The sequence below is a fragment of the Acomys minous genome (genome assembly GCF_964271855.1).
Source record: "Acomys minous genome assembly, chromosome: 20".
Taxonomy (NCBI): Eukaryota; Metazoa; Chordata; class Mammalia; order Rodentia; family Muridae; genus Acomys; species Acomys minous.
In genome coordinates, this window is record NC_140502.1 from 8,150,845 (window position 1) to 8,172,764 (window position 21,920).

Consider the following 21,920-nt stretch of genomic DNA (forward strand, 5'->3'; position numbering starts at 1 on the left):
TCAGTTGACCAATGGTTGTAGGCACTTACTGCCTGCTGGTAAAATTCTGAGCATTTAGTTTACATACATGAAGTCTTGAGCTACGTGGGTATCTGGGCTAGTGGGCATCTAAACCAAAGGAGAGCCAGGGTCTCCAGTCAGGCAAGAGGGTCATTTTTTAGCTGGATCAGAGCAGTGGGTTCAAGAGGTGAGGTTTCTGGTCTCAGGACTTTGCAACAGAGTCTGGGTTTCAAGTACAGTGAGGCTTTTGAAAAATTTTTTAGGGGGAATGTGGATGAGGTTCTTGGAGCTCCTAAGCTCTGTAAGTAGCCCTGGAACTCCCATAGATAAATTCGGCCTGCTTTTGCCGCCCAAGCCTTTATCAAAGGATGTGAACCACTGCATCCAGCTAGCAGTACTTTGAATTGCAGGTAGTGAATTCAGTAAAAGCTCTGGATGTCCTGGAATTTACCATTCAGAGGAGCAGACTTTACTGATGAAAACAAAAGCCACCCCACAAAGCGCTTTTAGGATTCCCTATGAGTTGATCTGGCTGGCCTCAGTACTAGGGTTAAAGGCTACTTTCTGCCTTTGAGCCCACCTATGTGCTTGAATGAGGGGCCATGTCAGTTTCTGTGATGCACCTCACGTTTGTTGCCAAGTTCCTTGAGAGGTTTTGCCCCCTATCCTTGTGTGTTGGGGTGTGGAGGTACACCCCTTTAATCCCAGTACAAAGTGAGTCTGAATTCAGCCTGGTGTGCAGGGTTTATGCAGCTGTTAAAAAGAAAAGCTAAAATTACTCCAGTGTATAAGGGTCCAGTGTCTGGGTACCTGGAGCAAGCCTCAAGTTTACCTGGGGCAGCAATGGTTAAAATTGTCCTGTGGATTCAAACCTAGGGATTTTGTGGGTTTTTTTTTTTTTTTTTTCTTTTTTTGGGACATGATTTCCCTGTAGTCTTGGCTGTCCTGGACCCAGTTTGTAGGTCTGATGCCTCAGCAGACCTACCTGCCGAATGCTGGCCTGGGCTTAAAGGAATGTGCCACCAAGTTAGGCTTTTTTTTTTTTTTTAAGATTTATTATGTATACAATGCACATCAGATCACATTATAGATGGTTGTCAGGCACCATGTGGTTGCTGGGAATTGAACTCATGACCTCTGGAAGAGCAGTCAGTGCTCTTAACCGCTGAGCCATCTCTCCAGCCACCCCCCCCCCCTTTTTTTTAAAGCCATTTTCATAGGCAATTGTTTTTTAGAACCAGGCCTCTGATCATCAGCTCTTCTGCTTGGTCTAATAATTCACCTTCCTCAGCAATCATGCACAGCCATGATAAAAATTTAAGAGACAGAGTTTCTCTTGTAGACCTGGCTATCCTGGACTCCCATTGGTAAACCAGGCTGGCCTGAACTGAGTGCTGGGATTAAAGGTGTGCGTTACCACACCCAGCATATATGGGTTATTTGCTTTTTTCCTGTGTAGCCATGGCCATCCTGTAATTCAAACTGGGATTAAAGGCAGGTACCACAACAGGCCAGCACAATTCGTTTTAATTTTTATGTGCATTGGTAATGAGGCTGTCAGAGCCATTGGATCTAGAGCTACAGACAGTTGTGAGCAGCCATGTGGGTACTGGGAATTGAACCCCAGTCCTCTGGAAAATAGCCAGTGGCTCTCTAGCCCCATAATTAGCTTTCAAACATGAAGTTAGCCATTGGCTGTCCTCAAACTTTACCAGGCATGAAATCTGTTTGTTAAGGATAGATAGCATGCGAGGCAGCCAACCTTCCAACTGCTCCACGGATGGCACATTTTGAGGCCTCACTTGTGTGTCTGGAACCTTGGGCCTACAGATCCAGCCCACTTTTGCTCTATGTGCTTCTGTGGGCAACTCCTGTTTCCTTAATACTGTATATATTCTTGGGTGTGTGTGAGTTACTCTATGAGGTGTCTGGTGGAAATTCTCAGGCAAGGAATATGGCCTCTATATCTGCAAGGATTACGGCTTGCCTCTGGGAAGTTTCCTTGTTCCATGCACAAGTAATTGTGGGCCTTCTGTACAGTCAGGCTGTAGTTCTGGACTTTGACCACGAGGTGGCAGTCTTGGTCCATTGGATGTGTTTTTCCCCTGGCGTTCTCTCCTAACCAGCCCGCCCTTTTCCTAAGTTAATTGCATGGAGTCTAAGCCAAAGCTAAAAAGTTCCATCAAAGGGTGGGTGTTTAGATTTCAAGCACAACGTACATTTTGTGAACCCGCACTTTCTGCGTCTCCTCACCCTGTGCCAGAGGCTGACCTCTGGTGGGTCATAGTTGCCTGAAGGAAGAAAGGCCCTAGTGGGGTCCGTTCTGTTTCCAGACAGACTGTTCAACACCCAATATCCAAGTACGGTTTTGTGACTCGAAGCGCTGCCAGCCTCCTGTGGGTTGTTTTGTTCAGATCCATTCCAAACAGCCTGGGGACCAAACATGAGACCGTCACTGTGGTAACTCAAAGACAGCATCCTGCTATACTGAATTTATTTTTTAAAAATATTTTTTATTTTTTAATTTTAACTTATATGTGTTGGTATGAGGGTGTCAGATCTTGGAGTTACAGACAGTTGTGAGCTGCCATGTGGGTGCTGGGAATTGAACCCGGGGCCTTTGGAAGAGCAGGCAGTGCTCTTAACCACTGAGTCATCTCTCCAGCCCCTGATTTTATTTTTTGAGACAGGGTTTCTCTGTAGCTTTGGCTGTCCTGGGCTCAAGATTAATGGCGTGCACCACCACGCCTGGCTGCTTATACCGAATTTTAACGCAATAAAGAAAACTACTTTTCAAATACTTTTATTTTTGCCAGGCAGTGGTGGCTGAGGCCGGAGGAGGAAGTCTGTAATTCCGGGCTAGCATGTGCATAAATAATGGTCTCACTGTAATACACCCAGTTCCAGGAGTGAACTACTCTACCTTTCGCTCATCTGCTTCGTCTTTTTTTTTTTTTAATGGTTTTTTGAGACAGGGTTTCTCTGTGTAGCCTTGACTGTCCTGGACTCACTTTGTAGACCAGGCTGGCCTCGAACTCACAGCGATCCACCTGCCTCTGCCTCCCGAGTGCTGGGATTAAAGGTGTGCGCCACCACGCCCAGCTTTTGTTTTTATTATTTACATATGTGTGTGTGTGAGGTAAGGCTATATCTATCAAGAGGAGGGAATCGTACCCAGGAGCTGCAATTACGGGTGGTTGTGAGCCACCTGACATGCGTGCTTGAAATTGAACTCAGGTCCTCTGTAAAGGCGGCAAATGCTTTTTAACTGGTGATCTATCTTACCCAGTTTTTTGTTTTCTGAGGCAGGGTTTCCCTGGGTAGCCCTGGCTGTCCTGGGCTCACTTTGTAGACCAGGCTGACTGCGAACTCAGATTTGTCTGCCTCTGCCTGGTGCTGGTATTAAAGGCATCTGCCACCGTGCCCGGCTTATGTAGGTTTTTTGTTTTTTTAATGCATCTCAGTCATCTCTACCCCCAAATCTGAGCCCAGAATTCTTGATTTGCTTCCCGCCTCTCCCCAAGAAATCAAGAGTTCACTCTCACCACAGGACTCGAAGTTTGCAGCTTGGATGTCTCAGCCTCTTGCACAGCTGCCAAACACCAGTGTCCCCCAGAGTGTTATTGGTCAAATAAAGCTCATTCAGCGTCTGGTTGATTCCCAGGATAGAAGAAAGGTCCTCACATGCTTTGGATGTGAGGCCACAGCTGTCCAGCCTGCCAAAGACAAGCTGGAGGTGTATGAGGCGTGCTTCTCAGGGGTTAGGGTTGAAGATTTCCTAAGGGACCTGAAACTGTCCTGAACCCACCCAGTGGTTGCCTGACACGTTTGTTAGTGAGCGAGCGGTCTGTATCCCTCAGCAAACAGTCTTCCCCATCATGTTCATGCAGGGTTCAGTTAGCTCCACTTGCCCCACACACACAATGTGGAAGAGCTGGAGAGATGGCTCTACAGTTAAGAGCATTTGTAGCCAGGCGAGGTGGGACAGGCCTTTAATCCCAGTACTCGGGAGGCAGAGGTAGGAGGATCACTGAGTTTGAGGCCAGCCTGATCCAGGATGGCTAAGGCTACCCAGAAACCCTGTCTTGAAAAACCAAAAAAAAAAAAAAAAAAGCATTTGTAGCTCTTGGGTTTAAGCCAGATGTGGTTGGTGGCACAAACCTTTTAAGTCCTAGCACTTGATGGGCAGAGGCAGATCTGAGTTCAAGGCTGTGCTGGGGTTGTTTCTAGCTCCTGTCTTGCCTTTTCCTCCTCACCAAATCCCCTCTGTCTTTTTTAGAAAGGGAAGTAAATCCCCGTTTCTTTTTTTTTTGTGTGTGTGTGTGTGTGTGTGTGTGTGTGTGTGTGTGTGTGTGTGTGTGTGGTTTTTCACACAGGGTCTCTGTGTTAGCCTTGGCTGTCCTGGACTCACTTTGTAGACCAGGCTGGCCTCGAATTCATAGCGATCCGCCTGCCTCTGCCTCCCGAGTGCTGGGATTAAAGACGTGGGCCACCACGCCCGGCTATGGCTACTTTTTTTTTTAATCACAAGAAAATGATATACAGGCATCTCTGAGCCATCTCTCCAGCCCCCTTGTTCCTCAGTTTTAATCTGGAGCCAAATTTGGCCTCAGAAGTAGTAGGGATGGCTCTAGCCCTCAGTGGTTCACTCTCCTCAGGGAGTCTTTTGTTTGTTTTGTTTTTCTTTTCTTTCTTTCTTTCTTTTTTCTTTTTCTTTTCTTTTCTTTTTTTTTTTTTGGCTTTTTGAGACACGGTTTCTCTGTGTAGCCTTGGCTGTCCTGCACTCGCTTTGTAGACCAGGCTGGCCTCGAACTCACAGCGATCTGCCTGCCTCTGCCTCCCAAGTGGCTAAGATTAAAGACATGTGCCACCATGCCCAGCTAAAAAAATTTCTCTTTATATGTGCATTTGGGCCTGGGGATGGCCACAGAAGCCAGAAAATGACCTGAGGCCCCCTGGAGCACCAGCTACAAGTTAACTAGCAAACTTGCTTCTGGAAGCCAAACTTTAGAGCCCTAGCCAGCCTCAGAACTCAGATATCTGGCTCCCGATTTTTTGTTTTTATTTTTATTTTTTAAGACTTATTTATTATTTATACAGCATTCTGCCCACAAGTGTGCCTGCACTCCAGAAGAGGACACCAAATCTCATTATAGATGGTTGTGAGCCACCATGTGGTTGCTGGGAATCGAACTCAGGACCTTTGGAAGAACAGCCAGTGCTCTTAACCTCTGAGCCATCTCTCCAGGCCCCCTTCTCCCCAATTCTGTCTTTTGAGATAGCAATTTATAGCCCAGGCTGTCCTGATACCAGCTGTGAAGTTGAGATTGGCCTTGACTTTGTTGTTGTTTTTTGTTTTTAAGATTTATTTATTACTATGTATACAGTGTTGAAGTGGGCATCAGATCTCATTATAGACGGTTGTGAGCCACCATGTGGTTGCTGGGAATTGAACTCATGACCTCTGGAAGAGCAGTCAGTGCTCTAACCTCTGAGCCATCTCTCCAGCCTCCTGTTTTTGTTTTTTTGAGACAGGGTTTCTTTATGTATCAGCACTGGCAGTCCTGGACTCATCCTTGTAGACCAGGCTGACCTCGAACTCAGAGATCCACCTGCCTCTGCCTCCCGAGTCCTGGGATTAAAGGCATGCACCGCCAGGCTGGGTTTAGGTGGGAATTTTTGAGGTGAACCTTGTCCTGAAACCACATACTGTTTTTTTCATCTGTTTCGGATTTTCCAAAGGGAGGGGGAAGCAGCCCAGAAACACAAAAGGAAAAGCTGTCTCATCCATTAACATCCCCACCCTTGCTGCTCACCCCCTCAGCCGCCCACTCTGCCCAAGGAAACCGCTCACCATAGCTTCTGCAGTCTGCAGGCCTGGTGCCGCATTCCTTCCCCGAGCAGTCTCAGGCCCCTGTCTCCCAGGTCATTGAAGCTTAGATCCAGCTCTCGGAGGCACGTGTTGACCTGGAGCACACTGGCGATCCCTGCGCAGGCATCTGACCCCAGCCGGCAGATGCCCAACCTAGGAGAAGGGATGGCCAAGCTGAGTTTGCCCGGTGCCTTTTGGTAATGTCACCCGGGCTGGACTTTAAGTGCCAAACTTGTAGCCGGGGGGTGGTGGCACATACCTTTAATCCCAGCACTTGAGACTCACACTGTAGACCAGGCTGGCCTCGAACTCACAGCGATCTGCCTGCCACTGCTTCCCGAGTGCTGGGATTAAAGGCAAGAAAGATGCTACGGGCGGCGGTGGCGCACACCTTTAATCCCAGCACTCGGGAGGCAGAGGCAGGTGGATCGCTGTGAGTTCGAGGCCAGCCTGGTCTACAAAGCGAGTCCAGGACAGCCAAGGCAACACAAAGAAACCCTGTCTCGAAAAACCAAAAAAGAAAAAAAAAGAAAGAAAGAAAAAGAAAGATGCTGTAGCTAGAGCTGGTGAGGGGATGGGAGGTACCATGCCGGAGAAGAGAACAGGCTGATGGGGAGCCCCACTCACCGGAGGGTCTGGAGTTTGCAGTCTGGATGCCTGAGGCCCTCACACAGCAGGAGCACCCCAGAATCCCCTAGGTCATTCAGACCCAGGTCCAGCTCCATCAAGCTCCGGTTCCTGCTGAGGGTAGAGGCCAGGTCTTCACAGGAAGCTTGACTAAGGTGGCAGATCTTCAGCCTGCATAAAATCCAGCTCAGTAAGCACAGTGGGGGAGTTTCCTAGGGGCATTGAATTTACCCTCAGCCCCCCATCCCCCCCTTTTTTTTTGGTTTTTTTGTTTTTGTTTTCCTTTTTTTTTTTTTTTTTTTTTGGTTTTTCGAGACAGGGTTTCTCTGTGTAGCCCTGGCTGTCCTGGACTCGCTTTGTAGACCAAGCTGGCCTCGAACTCACAGAGATCCGCCTGCCTCTGCCTCCCGAGTGCTGGGATTAAAGGCGTGACCCACCACGACCGGCTCCACTCGGCCTCATCGTTAGAATTCAATGTTCTTAGCAAGCTGTGTGGCACTTACCTGTGACACCCATCAATGTTTGGTAGACAGAGGCAGGAGGATGCTCCACTAGAAACTAGCCTCGGTTTATAGTGAGGCTCTGTCTCAAGAAGACAGGAGATAGGGGTATAGCTCAGTAGTAGGGCACTTGCCTGATACATGCAAGGTCCTGAGTTCAATTCCCAGCACCACCAAAAATAAAAACAAGGAAAACACAAAAACAACAAAAAAACCCCTTCAAGATGTCAAATATGATATTACATGTATTGGGTTACCTATACGTGTAGTTTTTAAGTTACATTTCAGAATTATTGTGGGGGCTGGGGAAATGGCTTGGAGGTTAAGAGCACTGTCTGTTCTTCCAAAGGTTCTGAGTTCAATTCCCAGCCACCACATGGTCACAACCATCTATGAGATCTGGTGCCCTCTGCTGGCATGCAGGTGTACATCAGGCAAAACACTGTATACATAATAGATCTTTACAAAATGTTTTTTTAAAAGTCTTATTTTATTTATTTATTTATTGATTGATTGATTGATACAGGGCCTTTCTGTGTAGCCTTGGCTGCCTTGGACTCGCTTTGTAGACGAGGCTGGCCTCGAACTCACAGCGATCCATCTGCTTCTGCCTCCCGAGTGCTGGGAAAAGATTTAATTTTTTGAGGCCGGAGAGATGACTCAGTGGTTAAAAGCACTGTCTGCTCTTCTAAAGGTCGTGGGTTTAATTCCCAGCACGCACATGGCAGCTCACAACTGTCTGTAACTCCAGTTTCAGGTGATCTGACACCTTCATACAAATGCACACAAAATTAAATAAATTATTTTTTTTAAAAAAGAATTATTTTGTAGCCTGGCACAATGGAGCACGCCTGTAATCCCAGCACTTGGGAGGCAGAGGCAAGCAGACCTCTATGAGTTCAAGGCCAGCCTGGTCTACAAAGCGAGTCCAGGACAGCAAGCCTACACAGAGACCCTGTCTGGAAAAAACAAAAACAAAAACAAAAAATATTTATTTATTATGTATACAGTGCTCTCGCTACATGTATGCCTGAACAGCAGAAAAGGACACCATACCTCGTTGGAGATGGTTGTGATCCACCATGTAGTTGCTGGGAATTGAACTCAAGATCTTTGGAAGAGCAGCCAGTGCTCTTAACTTCTGAGCCATCTCTTCAGCCCTCCTCCCATTATTTTATTTTATTTTACTTTTTTACTTTTTTGTTTTTTGTGGCAGGGTTTCTCTGTGTAGCCTTGACTGTCCTGGACTCATTTTGTAAACCAGGCTGGCCTTGAACTCACAGAGATCCACCTGCCTCTGCCTCCCAAGTGCTGGGATTAAAGGTGTGTGCCACCACCGCCCAGCTCCCTTTTTTTTTTTTTTTAATTATTATTCCATGGTTCTAGAGATGATTTGGTTAAGAGCACTGCCTGTGGGCTGGAGAGATGGCCCAGAGACAACCATCTATACTGTGATCTGGTGCCCTCTTCTGGCCTGCAGGTGTATGTGAAGGCAGAGCACTGTACACATAATAAATAAATAAATAAATAAATAAATAAATAAATCTTTTTTAAGAAGAGCAGTGCGTGCTCATCCAGAAGACCCAGGTTCAAATATTCCCAGGACTGGCTTTACATAAATTGTGACTGCCATGGTGGTGCTAGGACTGAGCCAAGGACCTTTTGTAAAAGCAACAAGTGCTGTTAACTACCAAGTCATCTTTCCAGTTCCCTTTTCCAAGACCCTGAAAACACCCCAATGACAACACCCCCGCCTGAGCCTCCTGAACGCTGGCATGCGAAGTCACACCACCTGCCCCATTTCTCTACTTGGACTCCCCACGCACCGACCTGCCCTCTGACTCAATCCTGAAGGACTCACCACAAGGTCCGCAGCCTGCAGACGGGGTGCCTCAGCCCTTCACACAGCAACTTCAGACCCAAATCCTCCAAGGGGTTCCCTGTCAGGTCCAGTTCCACCAGGTGTGAGTTGTTGCTGAGAACGGAGGCCATCTCTCGGCCGGCTGCAGCCTCCAGCAGACACTTCCTCAGCCTGGGAGGGAAGAGGTTGTCATGTCCTGTTCAGTGACCAAGCAGGAACCTATGTCGTGGTTTCTCTTTCCTACGTAGTTGGTTTGGTTTGGTTTGGTTTATTGCGACAGGGGTCTCCCTAAGTAGACTAGGCTGGGCTGGAACTCACAGAGATCCACCTGCCTCTGCTTCCCAAGTGCTGGGATTAAAAGTGTGTGTCTGTGTAATCCCAGCACTTGGGAGGCAGAGGCAGGCGATCGCTGTGAGTTTGAGTCCAGCCTGGTCTACTAAGTGAGTCCAGGACAGCCAAGGCTAACACAGAGAAACTCTGTCTCAAAAAAACCAAAAAAAAAAAAAAAAAAAAAAAAAAAAAGAGTGTGTCTGTGTCATCACACCTGACTTCAAACAAGTTTTGGTTTTTTTTTTCCAAGACAGGGTTTCTCTGTATAGCCTTGACTATCCTGAACTTGCTTTGTAGACCAGAGGGGCCTAGAACTCATAGCGATCCGCCTGCCTCTGCCTTCTGAGTGCTGGGATTACAGGAGTGTGCCGCCACCACTGTCCAGCCTTCAAACAAGTTTTAAAGAAAGCTACTGGGAACCCTAGGAAACTTAAAATGCAATCTTGGAATGGAGGAATTTAAATAGATTTGAAATTTATTGTCAAGTATTTTGCAAGCTGCCATTGTCTTTTACTATATTATTTCGGATAGTCGATAATACAGAATGCTTGGGTTCCTGTGGCCAAGTGTATTTTTATTTCCTACATGTTCAAGGGAGTATTACAAGTCTCCTTATTACTTAATTTTCAATAATCTGTTTTAATAGTTTAATTGACTGTGGATTTTTTTTCTATACCATGTATGTGCCACTTGATAGGTTAGTAAATGGCCTCATTTTGCTATATTTTAAAAGCAGTTATAATAGCAAGAACTTTGTAAAGAAACAGTTTAAAACACACATACACAAACACAAAGAAATCTATTGGGGCTGGATGTGATCGTGTACCCTTTAATCTCAGCACTGGGGAGGTAGAGGCACACAGACCTCTGTGAGTTTAAGGCCAGCCTGGTCTATACATCAAGTTCCAATCAGCAAGGGCTACACAGTGAGACCCTGCCCCCCCCCCCTTTTCCGTTTTTTTGAGACAGGGTTTCTTCTCTATGTTATCTTGGCTGTCCTGGACTCCCTTTATAGACCAGGCTGGCCTCGAACTCACAGCGATTTGCCTGCCTCTACCTCCCAAGGAGACCCTATCTCAACAGACCAAAACCAAAGACAAACAAAAACAAAATTTCTCTGCTATTTTTTTTTCCCCTTTTTGGTTTTCCAGACAGGGTTTCTGTGTAACAGCCTTGGCTGTCACTTTGTAGAGACCAGGCTGGCCTCCAACTCACAGAGGTCCTCCTGTCTCTGCCTCCAGAGTGCTGGGAGTAAAGGCTTGTGCCACCACACCTAGCTTACTTTTTCTTTTTTAAATTAACCTTTTGGGTAGAGTAAGAAAACGTGGGCTGAGGGGCTGGAGAGGTGGCTCAGTGGTTAAGAGCACTGCCTGCTCTTCCAAAGGACTCAGGTTCAATTCCCAGCACCCACATGGCAGCTCACAACTGTCTGTAACTCCAAGATCTGACACCCTCACACCAATGTACATAGATTAAAGTTAAATAAAATATTAAAAAAAAAAAAAAAGAAAACGTGGGCTGAGTTTGATCTATGCACGTGATATACACACTTAAATACCACACTGAAGACTAGGTGTGGTGACACAATTACCAGCTTATATATAGGAAAGAGGATGCGGAGCTCGAAGCCAGCCTATGCTAAATAGCAAGTTGGAGGCCAGCCTGGGCTACGTAAGACCTTCTCTCTCTCTCTCTCTCTCTCTCTCTCTCTCTCTCTCTCTCTCTCTCTCTCTCTCTCTCTCCCTCTGTCTCTCTGTCTCTCTCTCTTTTTGGTTTTTGAGGCAGGGTTTCTCTATGTCATCTTGGCCATCCTGGACTTGATTTGTAGACCAGGCTAGCCTTGAACTCACAGCAATCCACTTGCCTCTGCCTGCGGAGTGTTGGGATTAAAGGTGTGCGTCACCGCCGCCTGGCTAAAACCATGTTTCAATAAAGAGAGAGAAGCCGGATGTGGTGGGTCACGCCTGTAATCCCCAGTACTGAGAGGCAGAGGCACGTGGATCTCTATGAGTTTGAGGCCAGCCTGGTCTACAAAGCTCCAGGACATCCAGGATGAGACAGAGAAACCCTGTCTCGAAGGAACCAAAAACAAACAAACAAACGAATAAAAATAAACAGAGAAAGAGCAGAGGTGAGGGGTGGGGGATGGGACACTGAATTCCAGTTATATGTATAATAGGATTTAAAGAGGAAGGGGAGGACTAACAAGCCGAGAAGGGGAGGAAGAGGGAGGGAGGAGCTGGAGCCGAAGGGAGAGAGCGGGGATGGCTACTTCAGACCCCACTCACTGGATCATCTGCAGCCTGCACCTGGGGTGCCGCAGCCCCTCGCAGAGCAGTTCTAGGCCTCGCACCCCAATGCTGTTACCGCTGAGGTCCAGCCTGATTAAATTCCTGTTGGCGATGAGAGCCGCTGCAAGATCCTGGCAGGCTGATCCGGAGACCTGACACCTCTTCAGCCTTAGGCGGGAAGGAGGACAGAAGCAAGTTATTGACTTGGTAGCTACTCTGGAATTCTCTGCCCTACACCCTTCATTCTTGCTAAGGCTACTTTTTTTTTTCAAGACAGGGTTTCTCTGTGTAGCCTTGGCTGTCCTGGACTCACTTTGTAGCATCTATTATGTGATATGGCGCCCTCTTCTGGCTTGCAGGTGTACATGCAAGCTGGAGCACTGTATACATAATAAATAAATAAATCTTAAAAAAAAAAAAGTGGTGAGCTGGTGATGACTCAAAAGGTGAAACGATTTGCTGTGCATACCTGACAATGTCGAGTTTGGTCTCTAGAACTCACTTAAAAGTTAAAGAAGAGGTCAGGCAGTGGTGGCCCACATCTTTAATCCCAGCCCTTGGGAGGCAGAGGCAGGTGGATCTCCGTGAGTTCGAGGCTAGCCTGGACTACAGAGCAAGTTCCAAGACAGCCAGAGCTGTTACACAGAGAAACCCTGTCTCAGAAACCTCCCTCCCCACAAAAAAAAAAATGTGACAGGAGAGACTGCCCCATTGTGGTACACCGCCAAAGGAGGCATGACAAACAGACACCACCCTGTGTGTCCTTCTTGGATGAGCCTCATAGGAGTAAGGGTGTGTATAGTCCCCGGGAAGCTTATATTTCAGCTGGACCTCACCTCAGGTTCTGAAGCTTGCAGCTGGCATGCCTGAGGCCTTGGCAGAGCAGCCGCACACCCCGGCTGCCCAAGGCGTTGCGGTCCAAGGCCAGCTCGATCAGGTTTGGGTTGGTGCAGACGGCTGCTGAGAGGTGTGCACTGTAGACGTCAGGAAGGGTGTTCCTCTCCTGTCTGTGTAAAGGACAATATGTTTAGTAGTCCATATAAGCATCATGGGAGACACGTATCTCATTTAACAACGCGGGAAGCATCTTCGCCTCCTTATATGGTGTTTCTTTCTCCCTTGCTATTTTCAACTTTATCTCAAACTCCAACACTTTTTTTTTTCTGAGACAAGGTCTCTCTGTGTAGCCTCGACTGTCCTGGACTTGCTTTGTAGACCAGGTTGGCCTCGAACTCACTTCGATCCGCCTGCCTCTGCTTCCGGAGGGCTGCTTTTTTTTTTTTTTTTTTTTTTTTGTCTTTTGAGAAAGGGTTTCTCTGTGTGTCCTTGACTGTCCTAGACTCACTTTGTAGACCAGGCTGGCCTCGAACTCACAGCGATCCGCCTGCCTCTGCCTCCCGAGTGCGGCTTTTAAATGTGTGTGCGCCCACGCCCTGTTTAGGAACCACTTTAATGGTTTTGCAGGAATCACCCCGTCTATGTGGGCCACCTAGAAGCATCTCCGTTTATGGCCACTAGATGTCAGTAGCATCACCCGGTTTCCAAGGTTTCCTGAATGTCTCGCGAATCCTTGGCTGGTTGTCCGGGTGATTTCACATTTCTAATCCCAACACCTGGGAGGCGGAGGCAGGAGGATTGGCAGAGTGAGACCTCGTCACAACAAGCTGGACACTGTGGTGCACGCCTGTAATCCCAGTACTTGGACATGGAGTCTGGAGGACCAGGGGGAGTTCAATTAACATCTTCAACTACATAGTGAGCTGGAGGCAAACTTGGGGTACAGGAAACCCTGACTCAAAAAACAAAAGCAGGGCCAGTGAGATAGTTCAGCAGGTTTAAAAAAAAAAAAGCCGAGAATGCACTTCTGAAGGTTTTTTTATTTTATTTTTTTCACCAGAGCTGAGAACTGAACCCAGGGCTCTACCACTGACCTAAATCCCCAACCCCGTTTTTGTTTGTTTTTTGTTGTTGGTAGTGGGTTTTGTTTTATTTTTATTTTGGTTTTGTTTTGTTTGAGACAAGCTTTCTCAGTGTGTAGCCCTGGAATGCAATCTGTAGATTAGATTGGCCTCTAACTCACAGAGAGCCTCCTATTTGTGCGTACCTATACACACACACACACACACACACACACACACACATAATTAAAAATAAAATAAGGAGCAGGGCGTGGTGGCACACTCTCCAGCACTCAGGGAGTCAGAGGCAGGCAGATCACTGTGAGTTCGAGGCCAGCCTGGTCTACAAAGGGAGTCCAGAACAGCCAAGGCTACACAGAGAAACCCTGTCTCAAAATAAATAAATTAAATTAAATAAGGGCTGGAGAGATGGCTCACTAGTTAGCTTGCTGCTCTTCTTCAGGACCAGAATTCAGTTCCCAGCACCCATGTCTAGTGGTTCACAATGGCCCATAATGGTTTCAGTTCCAGGGGATCTGTTGCCATCTTGTGGCTCTCTTGGGTACCCACATACACATGCCCCCCCAACCACCCTAAATTAAGATGTAGAAATATTATATATGGCTGGAGCGATGGCTCAGTGGTTAAGAGTGCCACCTTCTCTTCCAAAAGTCCTGAGTTCAATTCCTAGCAACCACATGGTGGTTCACTAACGTCTGGGTTTTTTGTTGTTGTTTGTTTGGGTTTTTTTTTTCGTTTTTTATTTTTGTTTTTGTTTTTCGAGACAGGGTTTCTCTGTATATCCTTGGCTGTCCTGGACTCACTTTGTAGACCAGGCTGGCCTCGAACTTACAGAGATCCGCCTGCCTCTACCTCCCGAGAGCTGGGATTAAAGGTGAGCGCCACCACTGCCCGGCTTCACTACCATCTGTAATGTGATCTGATGCCCTCTTCTGGCCTACAGGTGTACATGCAGGCAGAACACTGTATACATAATAAATAAATAAATAAATCATATATATATATATATATATATATATATATATATATATATATATATATATGATTTTTTAAAAAAATCTCCAAGCAAAGCTGGGCTTTGCTGGCACACACCTTTAATCCCGGAAAGAGGCAGAGGCAGGTGGATCTCTGCGAGGCATGAAATCGGAACACTTGTCTCCCCAAAGCACTTACTTGTGTTGAGACAGCAGCGTCTGGGCTCCTGAAGGTTCTGGCAGGTCACCCTCCGTGCCTGCACTGTATGCACTCCCGTACAAATGCAGCACCTCCGCGCTCCGGCAGTACCTCACACAAAACGAGCACATCACGTGCTCCATCTTTGTTGAGATGTTGCTGACTACAACCACTTGATAGTGGCTCAGGGCCTGCTGGATGAAGTCTTCCTCCTGGATCTCATACAAGCAGCTGAGGAGATCCAGGGAGCCACGCTGCAGGGTGGAGCCGTCACTGTGAGCCTTGTCCTGGATCCACACCAACACTTCCTCCTTGACCTGAGGGGAGATGGTCCAGCCTAGATTCCTCTCCAGGCAGCATCTCATCTCCTCGTTGAGGAGGCCAAACAGGAAGCGGACCGTGAGGGCCAGGAAGTTCCTTTCCGCGAAGCCGTACTCGGCCAGCGCCCTCCTCACCGTCTCCCTGCCGTGCAGCACACAGTACATGGCTGCGAAGAACTCCTGGAAACTCAGGTGGATGAAACTGTAGAACTTCTCACACTTTATGTCCTTCTGGAAGATGTTCATGTTGAGGAAGGCGGAGACCTCGGCTCCAGCTAGGCCGTGTTTCCCAAGGTCCCTCTCCTCAAATAGAATCTTCTGGTTCCACAGGCCCTCGGCAGCCAGAGAGACCAAGCCTCTCTGGTTACTGGGGACCTTGAAGGTTGGGGTCCCTGGTTTGGGCTGCATCAGGCTCAGAAGGTAGAACATATACACCGCTGTGGTGGTCCTAGACGTTTGCCTTAAAAGCTCCCCGCTCTCCAGCTGCTGTTTAAGGCATGTGCAGACCACCCAGGACACCATGGGGACAAAACACATGGTGAAGAGGGGCTCGTTGTCCACCATGAAGCTGTACACTTGGCTCCCGTGTCCAGTGTTATGGAAATATCTGTAGAAGTATTCTTTCCTCTCCGCCTCGGAGAAGCCCAGGATCTCCACGTGCCTCGGGTGTTCCAGCAAACGATGCAGTTTCTCCAGAGCACAGGGTCGCGTGGTGACGAGCAAAGAGAGCTCGGGTAGAAGCAACTTCCGAATCAGGCTGCCGAGGATGAGTTCAGTGGGTCCCTTCTCCTCCCAGCAGAGGCACCAGGGACCCTGAGCATCGTGGAACGAAGGATGAAGCTCATGGAAGCCATCAATGATGAACAGGAGCCGATCGGGAGCCCGGATGAGGTCCCCGAGCGGTGCGCTAGGCTCCGGCCAACAGCTAGAGATAAGGTCATGTGCGCTGCACTGAACGTGACTTCTGTTCAGCTCCCTGCAGCTGATATAGAAAACGTAATCAAACCGGCCTTGGAAGAGCCTCCCGTCGGCCCAGTCCAGCATCACTTTGTGGGCCAGCATGGACTTCCCCATCCCCGCGGCCCCTTGTAACACCACTGTGCGTGGTGGCTCAGGGCGTTCTTCGTCTGGCTCAAAGAGGGTCTCCATTTGGATAGGGCTAGCCTGGTGGCCCCTGGTTCGGGCGTGTCCCCAGCCTGTATCCAACAGTTTCTGCCGTGCCCAGATAGGATTAGAGTGTTCTTTTACTAGAAGAAGCTGAGTGTAACGTTGGCTCAAGTTGACGTATTCACCCAGTCGCGCATTTCGGTCTTCCATTAGCCGGAATTTCCTTCGGACGTAGTCTTTGTAGGTTGCCTGGTGATCTAGTGGAGAGAAAGGGCAGGTTTCCGTTAGCACCTTTTTGCAAATGATTTTTTATTTATTTATTTATTATTTATTTATTTATTTTTCGAGAGAGGGTTTCTCTGTGTATCCTTGGCTGTCCTGGAACTCACTCTGTTAAGACCAGGCTGGCCTCAAACTCACAGCGATCCGCCTGGCCTCTGCCTCCCGCGTGCTGGCGTTAAGGGTGTGTGCCACCAACGCCCGGCTGATTTTATTTATTTTTAATTTACTCTATTTTTCTAATATGTATGGGTGTTTTACTCAAATGTTTGTCTATGTACCTCATGTATGCCTGTGCCTGCAGAGGCCAGAAGTCATTGGATCCCCTGGGACTGAAGTTACAGATTTGCCATGTTGGGTGCCATGTGGAAATGCAGCCAGTGCTCTTAACTGCTGACTCCATCTCTCCAGCCCCTGTTTTTAATTTTTGAGTTATTATATGTGTGTGAGGATATGCACATAAATTCGAGCTCCCAGAGAGCCAGAGAGCTACATACTCCCCTTTCCCCCCCCCTTACTTTTTGTTGTTTGTTTGCTATGGGGATTCCTATTGTTCAGAGTGGCCACAAACTAGCCAGGGACAACCTTGAATTATTGCACCTGTTACTTCAGCTTTCCAAGTGCTAGGAACTACAGGCACAAGGCACTTTGCTTGCCTTCCTGTCTGCCTGCCTGTCTTCTTTCTTTTTTCCCCCATAGTCTTGCTCTGTGTCTTAGGCTGGTTTCTAACTTTTTTTTTTTTTTTTTTTGAGACAGGGTTTCTCTGTGTAGCCTTGGCTGTCCTGGACTAGCTTTGTAAACCAGGCTGGCCTCGAACTCACAGCGATCCACCTGCCTCTGCCTCCTAAGTGCTGGGATTAAAGGCGTGCGCCATCACGTCCGGCTCTCTAACTTTTCTTGATTCCCCTGCCTCAACTTGCCTCCCCCCCACCAAGGCGCAAGATTTCTAGTGTAAGCCATAATTCCTAGATGTCATCAACAAATTATAGTGAATTCAGTGACAGTCACAAGCATGGTCTAGTGGCTACTTGTCCTGCAGGTCCTCAGAACGGTTTCTAGGTGCAGTCTGAGAACCCTCGCCCTGGGAAGCTGAGGCATTCACGTGTAGCTACAGGAGTACACAGTCCTTGCATCGTTTGTGCAGCAATCGATTCTTCTGACGTAAAATGTGTCTTCCACAAGAGAGGCTCATAAGACCCAAGTGATTGATTTCTCAGTCTTGAAATATGTCTTCCTGGAGAGAGGCTCATAAAACTCAAGGAGCTACCTCCCCCCCCCCAAAAAAAAGCTGCTGTGTTGGTGGTGCACGCCTTCAATCTCAGCACTCGGGAGGCAGAAGCAGGCGGATCTCTGTGAGTTGGAGGCCAGCCTGGTCTGCAGAGAGAGTCCAGGAAAGCCAAGGCTACACAGAGAAACCCTGTCTCAAAAAACCAAAACCAAAACCAAGACAACAACAAAAAGACTCAAGGAGCTAATGACACTAGGCTCAAGAAGTTCATGGAATTTACAGAGCTCAAAAGGCCTCTCCCTAAGCTTATACAAGTAATGGGCAATTGCTGAAGACGAGACTCTTGAGTAGAACTCCCTATCAGTTGAGCCAGGATCTTCAAGGATGCCAGCGTTCATGAGGCACAGGTTGGGAGTGGCGCTGGAGAGATGACGTAGCAGTTGTGGGTGTGTAGTGTGGATATGCAGCACAAGTTAAGTGTAAACTTGCCACAATCCACCTGTCTTAGCCTCCTGGGAAATTGAGCCTACGGGCTTTATTTTTTTATTTTTTATTTTTTATTTTTGTTTTTCAAGACAAGGTTTCTCTGTGTAGCCTTGCCTGTCCTGGACTAATTTTGTAGACCAGGCTGGCCTTGAACTCACAGCGATCCAACTGCCTCTGCCTCCCGAGTGCGGGGATTAAAGGCGTGCGCCACCACCACCCGGCAAGCCTACGGGCTTTAACCAACACACCCATCTCCCTGTGAAAAGTAGTTTGGTAGCTATCTCACACCCGTAAAGTGGGAAGTCTTAGGACACAAGCTAAGAACCTGTGGCCCAGCACTTGGGAATTAGAGGTGTCAAGAGTTCAAGTCTAGCCTCAGCTACATAGTGAATCCCAGGCCAAACAATAAACCAAAAAAAGCTGTATGACAAATGGCTGGGTGTACAAAGGTTGATTGATCAACAAAGTTCAGCTGAGATGCCTCAGCCAGTGAAGGCGCTTGCGGCCAAGCCTGACCTCCCGAGTTCAAAGAACTGGTCCTTTCAAGTCACGTGGCCTTCACACACGCACCACGGCACACTCCCCACCCCCATGCACACAAAATAAGTTTAGGCCAGGCATGGTGGCACACGCCTTTAATCCAAGCACTCAGGATGGTAGAGGCAGAGGGATCTCTGTGGGGGCTGGAGAAATGGCTCAGTGGTTAGGAACGTTTGCTGCTCTTGCAGAGGACCCACATTTGGTTCTCAGCACATATGGGGCAGCACACAACCACCTGTAATTCCAATTTCAAGACCTCCAAGGCCTTCTGGTTCATCAGGCATGAATATGCGCACATATAGACCAACACACATAAAAAATAAAATGAAATATTTTTAAAAACTTAAAAGAAGTGAGCTCTTTGATGGTGTTTTTCATCTACCATATAAACTATGCATCTATTCACCCAACACTCCTTGCCATATGCCATCATTAAATATTGTTTCTGGCAGGGCATGGTGGCAAATGCCTTCATCCTAGCATCTGGGAGGCGGAGGCAAGTGGATCTCTATGAGTTCAAAGCCAGCCTGGTCTACCTAGTTCCAGGACAGCCATGGCTATACAGAGAGACCTCATATAAATGGGGAAACAAAGTATATACATTGTTTCTGCCCCACCTGCCTTCAGCTGGGTTATTGCTTATGTGCAGCTGGTACATCCTAATAGGTACAGGGCGTATAGCTTACCTTTCCTTGTAGCACCAGGAGAGACATCCAAAAGGCAAGCTGATTGGCTCTCCAGGGAGCACAGGCCATTATTCGGAGTGACTGCAAGAGACATTTTGGGAGGTCAGCTAGCATTCAGTAGTATATTTTATTCTTTCTTTTCCTTCTTTTTGTTTTTTGTTTGTTTTTCTTGTTTCTTTGTTTTTCAAGACCAGGTTTCTCTGTTTAACCTTTGCTATCCTGGACTGGCTCTGTACACCAGGCTGGCCTAGAACTCACATTGATCTGCCTGCCTCTGCCTCCTGAGTGCTGGGATTACAGGCATGTGCCACCATGTCCAGCTTTTTTTTTTTTTTTTTTTTGGCTTTTTGATTTTTTGAGACAGGATTTCTCTGTTTAGCCTCGGTTGTCCTGGACTTGCTTTGTACACCAGGCTGGCCTCGAACTCACAGTCATCCACCTGCATCTGCCTCCCAAGTGCTGGGATTAAAAGTGTACACCACCACCGCTAGCTTATTCTTTCTTTTTTAATTTTTAAAATTTTTTTTGGTTTTTCGAGACAGGGTTTCTCTGTGTAGCCTTGGCTGTCCTAGACTCCCTTTGTAGACCAGGCTGGCCTCAAACTCACAGCGATCCACCTGCCTCTGCCTCCTGAGTGCTGGGATTAAAGGCGTGCGCCACCACCGCCCGGCATTCTTTCTTTTTTAATTGCTGGGAAGCATCAAACCTAGGGTCTTGAGCATCTTGGGCAAGCACTGTACCACTGAGCTACACTGCCTACCTGTGCTAGAGTGTCCAGAACTGACCTCACTGTGCCATGTTAGAAAGGATAGTTTCATGGTTTAGGGAGAGCAACACAGGAAAGATTAAAAAAAAAAATGTAAGCGAGGTGTGGTGGAGCACGCCTGTAATCCCAGAACTCAGGGAGGCAGAGGCAGGTGGATCTCTGTGAGTCCAGGACAGCCAAGGCTACACAGAGAAAGCCTGTCTAGAAAAACAAAAACAAAACAAAACAAAAGCTGTGTATTTTTTGTGTTTTTCGAGACCCAGTTTCTTTTGTAGCCCTGGCTGCCCTGGATTTAGTTTGTAGACTAGGCTGGCCTCAAACTCATAGCTGAGATTAAAGGTGTGTGCCACCACTGCCGGGCGACATAATTCTGTTTTTAAAACCTTAAAAAAAAATAAACTCAGAGCGGACATGGTGGCACACGCTAGTAATTCCAGCACTTGGGGAGGCAGAGGCGGATGGATCTCTGTGAGTTTGAGGCCAGCCTGGTCTACAAAGTGAGTCCAGGACAGCCAAGGCTACACAGAGAGGCCCTGTCTCAAAAGAAAAAAGAAAAGAAAAGAAAAGAAAACAAAAACAAAAACCCACCACTGGGCTGAAATTTGAATCCACCTCCCAACTGTAAAACTGAGAGACAAGGTGTATATCCGCCTGGGCTCTCCCTTCCTCTCCTTACCCCTCACCAGGTCTTCTCCCTGTCCTCGCTCCCACAGGTCCTTCCTGTGGATCCTCTCAAAAGTGCTGAGAGCCAGCAGCCAAGCCGCCCTTGTCCCCAGATGGGTCACCATCAGCTGGGCCATTTCCAGAGGACCCGCCGTCTCCATTCGTCCCCAGGGGATCTTGTCCTGGCCCAGTTCCACTGCAGTCCCCAGGTACAGCTTGAATTTCTTCAGTTCCCCAGCCTCGAGCTCTTCCAGGTAGGCAGACAGCCGATAGAGTCCATCCCTGGCTGTCGCCGGCAACATGAGGATGCTGTGACAGGTTCAGATGCTCATGAGGATGCTGTGGTAGGTCCAGATGCTCTAACCTTTCCCCGAAAGGACAAGGGGCACTGTAGCATGCTGCCACGGCCTCATTGACATGCACAAGGGAGCAAGGGTGTAGGAATGAGACCAAGACAGAGGCAGGATCTTTCCAGAAACCACACTCTGGCACCCCTTGCTTCTCTACTGCCTGGCCTTCTCACCAATGTTTGCTTTGAAGAAGGGGAAGTTGGTATGGGGCAACCCCTGGAGCCTTTGACTGTAAGTACGGCATATGTTGAGCAAGTTTCTGCTCTGTTTTCTCAGCTCCCTTTTCTTTCTTTCTTTTCTTTTCTTTTCTTTTCTTTTTTTTTTTTTTTGAGACAGGGTCTCTCTGTCTTAGCCATGGCTGTCCTAGACTCGCTTTGTAGACCAGCAGGCTGGCCTTGAACTCACAACGATGCGCCTGTCTACACCTCTCAGCTCCCTTTTCAAAGCACCATCCTCTTCTGTCTTTCCTCTTGTCTGTGTAACTCAGGAAGGCGTGTGACGACTGCCTCAGCCTCTTCCAGGAATATGTGTCAGGCCCTGGCATGGGGGCTGGGGTTGTGGGTCGGGTGGTAAGTAGTTGCCCTAGCACCAGTGAAGCCTTGGATTCCACCCTCTCGCCACTGCGTGGAGAGGTGTGGCTGTGTTCTCTGCTGAGGTAGAGGAAGGAGAACACCAGAAGCTCAAGGTCATGCCTGGCTTAATAGTGAGTTAAGGCCAATTTGGGACAGGTGAGGTTTTCAGGGACGTCGTGGTGGCGCAGACCTTTAATCCCAGCACTTGAGAAGCAGAGGTGGGCAGATCTCTGTGACCCTAAGGCCCGCATGGTCTACAACGGGAGTCCAGGTCAACCAGCAATACAGAGTTAGGCTCTATCTTTTGGTTTGTTTGTTTTTGTTTTTCTGAGACAGGGTTTCTCTATGTA

At 47.9% G+C, this 21,920-nt stretch overlaps 1 protein-coding gene across 2 annotated transcripts; it reads right to left on the bottom strand.

Moving 5' to 3' along the window:
* Nucleotides 1-1,033: 1,033 nt before the first annotated feature.
* On the bottom strand, nucleotides 1,034-21,194 carry NLRP12 (NLR family pyrin domain containing 12). Of its 2 annotated transcripts, XM_084769959.1 has the most exons (10): nucleotides 20,662-21,194; nucleotides 19,220-19,300; nucleotides 14,574-16,257; nucleotides 12,318-12,488; nucleotides 11,479-11,649; nucleotides 8,861-9,031; nucleotides 6,500-6,670; nucleotides 5,855-6,025; nucleotides 3,546-3,716; nucleotides 1,034-2,430 (listed from the first exon to the last, which is right to left on the bottom strand). In XM_084769959.1, exons 1-10 carry the CDS (start codon nucleotides 20,948-20,950, stop codon nucleotides 2,343-2,345), a joined length of 3,168 nt encoding a protein of 1,055 aa, XP_084626085.1. In that variant the 5' UTR covers nucleotides 20,951-21,194; the 3' UTR covers nucleotides 1,034-2,342. The 2 variants fall into 2 exon arrangements, with proteins under 2 accessions (XP_084626085.1, XP_084626086.1); XM_084769960.1 differs by lacking the exon at nucleotides 5,855-6,025.
* Nucleotides 21,195-21,920: the final 726 nt, after the last annotated feature.

Coding starts and splice junctions, on each gene's coding strand:
- NLRP12 (XM_084769959.1), bottom strand. CDS start 20,950: ATGTTGCCGGCGACAGCCAGGGATGGACTCTATCGGCTGTCTGCCTAC. Junction 6,671..8,860: donor TGCAGGCTGCGGACCTTGTG/GTGAGTCCTTCA, acceptor GATTTTATGCAG/GCTGAAGATCTGCCACCTTA. Junction 6,026..6,499: donor TGCAAACTCCAGACCCTCCG/GTGAGTGGGGCT, acceptor CCCTTCTCCTAG/GTTGGGCATCTGCCGGCTGG.